The sequence below is a fragment of the Columba livia genome, unplaced genomic scaffold (assembly GCF_036013475.1).
Source record: "Columba livia isolate bColLiv1 breed racing homer unplaced genomic scaffold, bColLiv1.pat.W.v2 Scaffold_153, whole genome shotgun sequence".
NCBI classification, from domain to species: domain Eukaryota; kingdom Metazoa; phylum Chordata; class Aves; order Columbiformes; family Columbidae; genus Columba; species Columba livia.
In genome coordinates, this window is record NW_027043049.1 from 392770 (window position 1) to 399670 (window position 6901).

General features: G+C 54.6%; 1 protein-coding gene across 1 annotated transcript; it reads left to right on the forward strand.

The window, feature by feature from the left end:
* Window positions 1-4867: 4867 nt before the first annotated feature.
* On the forward strand, window positions 4868-6113 carry LOC135577846 (olfactory receptor 14J1-like). Its single transcript, XM_065047963.1, has one exon. The coding sequence runs from the start codon at window positions 4868-4870 to the stop codon at window positions 5462-5464; it is 597 nt and encodes a 198-aa protein (XP_064904035.1). The 3' UTR covers window positions 5465-6113.
* Window positions 6114-6901: the final 788 nt, after the last annotated feature.

The following is a 6901-nucleotide window of genomic DNA, read 5'->3' on the forward strand; positions in this document are numbered from 1 at the left end:
CACCTCTCTGAGAAGACAACAGGAGTTTGACCAATGTCAGACAGAGCCGATTTCAGCTGCTCCAGGATGGACCCACTCCTTGCCAAATCTGAGACACTCAGTGATGCTGGCAGCACCTCTGGGATATTGTATTTGAGAAAGGGTAAAAAACGCTGCACAACAGCAGGTGGGAGAGAGGAGGGAGGAGATGGGAGAGAAAAGCACTGCAGACACCAAGGTCATATCCCACAGGACCCAAGCAGGTCCCTCAGCAGGCCAAAGCTTGCTCTCCTGAAATCCTGCTCTTGGCCTTGTTCTCATCTCCCAGGAGCCTCAGCTCCACTTTCCATCCCTGACTGTTCCATCCTGACCAACTCCTTCTGGTTTGTAAGTGTGAAGTCCCACAGGGCACCTCACCCCACTGACTCCTCAGTCACTCGTGTCAGGAAACGTTGTCAATGAGCTCCTAACCCTCCTGGATGGCTGGTTCCTTGTAGATATTCTGATATATTAGGTCTGCCATGAGAACACAGCCCTGGAAACATGAGGCTTCTTTCATTTGTCTGAAGGAGGCCTCATCTCATTCCTCTTCCTGATCAATGGGCCTGTAGCTGATGTTCCATCACCACAACACTGCCCATGTTGTTCTGCCCTCTCATGCTGACTCGACAACGTTCAGCTGACATTGTCTGTCCCCAGGCAGAGCTCCACGCATTCCTGCTGCTCTCCCACATGAAGGGAAACTTCCTGTCTAAGTCTAGAGCTCTGGCATTATGAGTACCAGACCTCCAAGGCCCCACAGTTTCTCCAGCAGGGGCTATTTATAGTGTCCTGTAACTCCTCATGCTGTTATCTTGAGAGAGACACCCTCATCAGCATAAGCAATCTGTGTGCAAACATTAACAGCTGAGCAAATGGAGCTGCAGTCCAGGAAGAGTCACAAAGTTGAGGAAATCTGGGATTCACCCAGGTTAGGGTTTGATAAGTGGAAGTGGCCAGTTGTATATTGGGGCAGGAGAATAATCCCATCCATCAGGACAGAGCAGGACCTGACACGCTGAGCAGTGACCCTGAGGAGAAGGGCCTTGGCACTACAAGGTCCCCACACCAGCCCGTGGTGCACGCTCACCATGAACAAGGCAGCTGCACACGGGGCTGCATGAGGAGGAGCGTGGGGACCCAGACACCTGCAGTTCTCGTCCCATTCGGTTCAGCACTGGTGTGACCCACACACACGCGTGTGTGCCAGTGTGCGGCTTCCCAGTTTGGAGCAGCAGGGAGGAACTGAGAGGGCAGGGCTGTGCCAAGGCAGGTTCAGCACCTTGTGCACATGGTGTGGGGTGCTGAGGGACCTGGGCTGCTTTGGCCCAGCAGCGCTGGGGAGGCTGCAGCAGTGCAGGAGTAGCCTGAGAGTGCTTGAAGGGTGGTTTCAGAGGTGGTGGAGATTTTCTGCATAGTGGGAAAGCGCATGAAAAAGAAATAATGGCCCAAAGTGCAGCTGGGGAGGTCCAGGCTGGACATGAGCAGAAAGGAATGTGGTGGAAGGGCAGTGCTGTGGGGGAGCAGGTCAGCAGAGGGAGTCTGCATCAGCCCAAGGCTTTGTGCTTCAAGGACCAGCTGGGGAGGATGGAGAGATCTCAGCAAAGGAAGGAAGATGCTCAGACAGGAGCAAGGTGGGGCAGCAGGGGGGATGTTTCCAGCCTGCAGGGACAGAGGTGCAGGGGATGCCACAGCACAGGACAGGCTGTCGTGGAGATGATCAAGGGATGGAAAGAGGCTGAAAGCCCCACCAGACATGAGCTCCTTCTCCCCTTGGCTATGGCTGTTGTCTGCACCTCTGATGCCTGTGAGGAGACACCTTGTCCTTCCAGCACAGGGGCCTCATGGCTCCTTGTCCCCAGCCAGGAACCTGGGAGGTGTGGGACCACAGTCCTGCGCTTGGCCTTACACAGCCCCACATCACACTGGCCCAGGAAGGGCCCTGGGCAACGTGGGAGGGACAGATCTGACTTCCCAGGGCCTGGAGGTCAGGGCTTGGCCCTTTGGTTAATGAAACACATCCAGGTTTACTCAGCATCAGAGAGACATTTGCTTTGCTTTTCCTGACCCATCATCTCTGCCTCCAGTTTTCTGCTCTAACAGACCCTGGGGACAGTTCCTCAGTAGTGTTCCCCAATGGGATCCATTAGCTTTACAAGAAACTTTGGAGTTTGAATCTGACTTTGACTTCTTGAAAAGTTTCTTCAGCTTCTCCTCAGGGTGCAAAGTTCATGGGCTCAGCACCAAACCCACCAGAGGGGTCACTAAAGCGCCTTGGGCTGCTCCTGTGCTGCTGATCTGGGCTGGGCTCCTGGGACACAGGGAGCTCATGGCAGCGGCAGCGCTGCAGAGAGACAGCTCTGCCCAGGAGCAGCTCCTCTGCACACGCAGCAGGGCTGAGGGCTCTGCCTGGGTATCTCGGGAGACGAGCAAGGCAGAGAGAGATTAAAGGTGGTCAGGACTGGGAGGATGACTGAGAGCTCACTGGAGGAGAAACCTTTGCAGTCCCTGACACAGTAAGTCTCTGGGTGCAGGGCAGTGCAGCTGTAGCTCCTGGAGGCATCTCCTGAAACTGGCACAGGCACAGCTTGTGGGATCTGTAAGGAGGGGGTTCTAGTCAGGCAATTTTGCACAGCAGTGAAGCCGGGTGAGCACCCAGGGGTGCCCAGGGCTGTCCTGCAGAGCAGGGTCCCTGCCTGGGGAGATCCACACGGTGCTGCGGGGAGTATCTGTCGGGTGAAGGAGTGACCTCTATCAGGGCAGAAAAGGTGCTTCTGCTGTGGAGAGGCTGCTGTGTGGGTCAGGGCTGCTCATACCTCCAGATCACCCACAGGACATTTCTGAGTGAATGCAAAGATTACTAGAAAGATAAAGAGCTTTCTTGACCCTGTCTTTTCAGTTTCCTCTCCCAAGGGATGGGAGGTGCAGGAAAGAATAAAGGGAAAATGAGCTCTCATGCTTAAAAAAGTAACTGAGACACCTGAACCGCAACTTTGAGTGCTCAGTACATCTACCAGAAGGCTCAAAACATCCCTTCACCACCGCTCTGCCTGTGGACAGCACCAGCATCACCTTTGCTGGACGCATCAGCTTTGATCTTAGCTGACCTCTTTTCCAGCCTGCAAACAGGAAGATGCCCCCAGGCAGTGCCCTGTGAACAGGCAGGATCTGTAGGGCCAGGGGGAGGGCACAGAGGGTGGGATGGTCTGTGAGCACTGACAGGGAAGAGACATGGACAGGGAAACACCTCCCAGGGGAGAATCTCCAGACAGCAGGGAAATGATCAGAAATGAGAGGAAACCGAACCCGGAATGGTTATGGGAGGGAGAAGAGAGAAAAGTGCCTGTGATCCCCTGCAGTGCAGATCCCTGCTGTGAGCAGCCCCCTGGCCTCCTGTCCCACCCAGCAAAGCCTCTGCCCTCAGGGCCAGGGGCTCCAAGGCATGAAGCAGCTCCTGTGCAGCCAGAGCTCCAGTTCCTCTGCAGAGCACAGGGGCTGAGAGCAGCTGCCCGGCAGTGTTGGTGTCTGGGAGGTGCTGCACAGCTGGGGAAGGGTGACGCTGTCTGAGTGCCCGGCTGCCTCTGCCCTGGCCTCTCTCACACCCACCCTCACCGCATTCTCCTTCTTGCTGCCCTGCTCTGGGTCACTGCTGTTGGGATCTTGTTCTTGCTGTCAGGCTCTCTGGGGATGGCAGTTTCAGCTGCAGAGTCACAGCCTGAGCTTGTGGGTCCTTTCCTGCAGGTGTGTCCATGGGCACACGTGTCCCAGCTTTGCTCTGACCTGTGGGCTGTGGGCAATGCAGTCTGTGGGGCTGGGGAATGAGCCGTGTGTTTCTTGGACTACACGTGGGGTGCTGAGACCTTAGGGAAGGGGAAGACATGTCATGGTCTGCTCTCAGCAGTGCCTGGTGGCTTTTCAGGGTAACATGGGAGTGTGATCAGCCCCCATCTCAGAAAGGTGCCAGCCCAGGGCAGCTGGAGCAAGACAGAGGGACAGAGCAGCTGCCCTCACTCTGCACTGACCCACAGGCATCCTCTGGTCTCGCAGGACTCGCTCTGTTCTCCCTGAGTGCAGCAGAAATGCTGAGGGTTTCTGACACCCAACAACACTCTGCAGTGAATATGGGGGGAGGTGCAAAAAAACGTGGAACTCCTAAACTGCCTTCACCATCTCTGTTCCTTATGAATGGGAAAGCAAGTGCTGACAGCCCTTCTGTGTTAGCAGAACCAGGACAGTCCCCACCGTTCCCGAGACCCCACTTCTGCAGAGCTGGGCTGACTTAACGTGAGCCCATGGGCAGAGGCTCTACTCTTGCTTGCACATTTTCCAGCCCCAAGCAGGGCTGCAGCCACAGTGCTGAAAAAGGTGCTCCTAGAAAAACACAAGAGGGTCTGTGTGTGACAGGGGAGGGTCTATGGGAGTGGGTTTGATTTTTGTCAAACTCTGCCTTGGATTCTCACTGTCTTTTTTTTTCATGACAGCGCCCCATGCTCAGGAAAAGCAAATGTCCAACAGCAGCTCCATCACCCAGTTCCTCCTCCTGCCGTTCACAGACACACGGGAGCTGCAGCTCTTGCACTTCTGGCTCTTCCTGGGCATCTACCTGGCTGCCCTCCTGGGCAACGGCCTCATCATCACCACCATAGCCTGGGACCAGCACCTCCACACCCCCATGTACTTCTTCCTGCTCAACCTCGCCCTCCTCGACCTGGGCTGCATCTCCACCATTGTCCCCAAGTCCATGGCCAACTCTCTGTGGGATACCAGGGTCATTTCCTATGCAGGGTGTGCTACACAACTCTTTCTGTTTGTCTTTTTAGTTTCAGCAGAATATTCTCTCCTCACCGTCATGTCCTACGACCGCTACGTTGCCATCTGCAAACCCCTGTACTACGGGACCCTCCTGGGCAGCAGAGCTTGTGTCCACATGGCAGCAGCTGCCTGGGCCACTGGGTTTCTCAATGCTCTGCTGCACACGGCCAATACATTTTCACTGCCCCTGTACAAGGGCAATGCCCTGGGCCAGTTCTTCTGTGAAATCCCCCAGATCCTCAAGCTCTCCTGCTCACACTCATACCTGAGGGAACTTGGGCTTCTTGTGGTCAGTGTCTGTTTAGGATTTGGCTGTTTTGTGTTCATTGTGGTGTCCTATGTGCAGATCTTGAGGGCCGTGCTGAGGATCCCCTCTGAGCAGGGACGGCACAAAGCCTTTTCCACCTGCCTCCCTCACCTGGCCGTGGTCTCCCTGTTTGTCAGCACTATCATATTTTCCCACCTGAAGCCCCCCTCCATCTCCTCCCCATCCCTGGATCTGGTGGTGTCAGTTCTGTACTCGGTGGTTCCTCCAGCAATGAACCCCCTCATCTACAGCATGAGGAACAGGGAACTCAAGGAGTCTATAAGGAAAGTGATTACTGTTCTCTTTTCAAAAGCTGTAATGAAGTGACGTCCTGCTTCTGCATGTCACTTGTACTATAATGCATTACTAGTTCAACCTGAGTTCTGTAGGTTTTGTGTTTTTTTTGTTTGTTTGGTTGGGGTTTTTTTTGTTTTGTTTTTTTTTTTTTTGTGTGTGTGTGTGTTTTTGTTTTTGTTTTGTTTTGTTTTGTTTTTCTCTTTGGTGTTTGTTTTTCTTGGTTGTATTAATGCTATCCACAAGCAAAATTATTTGTCTTTGTATGGCTGTGTCCATATCTACCTGTCTGGTGTGTCCCATAGTCTTTGTGTAAATAAGGAGCTGTACTTATAAACGAAATAAAGGACCCCGCACTGACTTGTTTGCCCAGAATCCTCTCTCTGGGATCTCTGGGGCTGCAGGAGCCATGTCTGTGTGCTGAGGGGGAGTGAGCAGGAGCCACCTTGAGCTGGGTCTTCCTCCCATCCTGACCAACGTGAATCTGCGGACTCACCCCATGGCCCTGGGCACCACAGCCCACTTGCTCTGCAGAGCAGCACCGCCAGGTCGGAGCTGTATGGAGCGTGGGAAGGGGGACAGGAACAGCTGGCCAGGTCAGCATAGCTCAGCTCTCTTGGGAAAGGGCTCTGTGGGGAGATGGGATGCTCCAGGAGAAGAGTGGGGCCAAATGTCTCATGCTGTCCTGGGGAGCCAGTCTGGACCTGGGTCTGGAGCTGCCTGTGCTGGAGACCCACTCAGCTTGCTGGCTGGATGAACATTCTCACTGTCCTTCATTCTCACTGGTCCCCACTGCTGTGGGACCAGTTCCAGTTCCAGTGTGGCTGCTCTGCCGGCTCGGCTGGGGAGAGGGCAGGGGGGTGGCACAATTCAGGAGGGGGTGGGAGGGCTGAACTGGCAAACATCCCAGAGAAGAAGATACCAGTGAACGGCTGAAGTGTGTGTGTGTGCAGGGCTGGCACACAGCAGTGCCCTCTCCCAGCCAGGCCTCCTGGGAGAGCCCTGAAGCACCAGCAGAGCAGGGGCTGGTGTGTGCCCATGTTCATGGGACGACCTGGGGAAACTGGCCCAGGACAGTCACCACAGACCAGCCCCTCATAACCACCTTTTCCTGCACTGGCCCTTCAGCCCAGCTGAGAGAGGTTGTTCATCCCTCAACCCAAGGACACTGAATGAGTAAGTCAGAAGCCAATGTTTCCACCGTATGGATGAGATATGAGCATGCATATCATGTACATAAGTTGAACTCGACTCAGTACAAACCCCATCAACTATTCCTGCATGTTCCATGAAAGCCTGAATGCAGCACTAGGATGTGCTGCCTTGAACTGAGGTCCCCATGTCCATTCCTCATGACGTGGGACATGAGGATGGCCATGCCTAAGGATCTGGACATGCTGGATCATGGGGCTGAGGCCTATTGTCTGAGGCCAAGTGCTGGGTCCTGCACTTGGGTCACAACAACCCCAG

What these genes read in the sequence shown, in the direction of transcription:
- LOC135577846 (XM_065047963.1), top strand. Translation starts at nt 4,868, where the DNA reads ATGTCCTACGACCGCTACGTTGCCATCTGCAAACCCCTGTACTACGGG.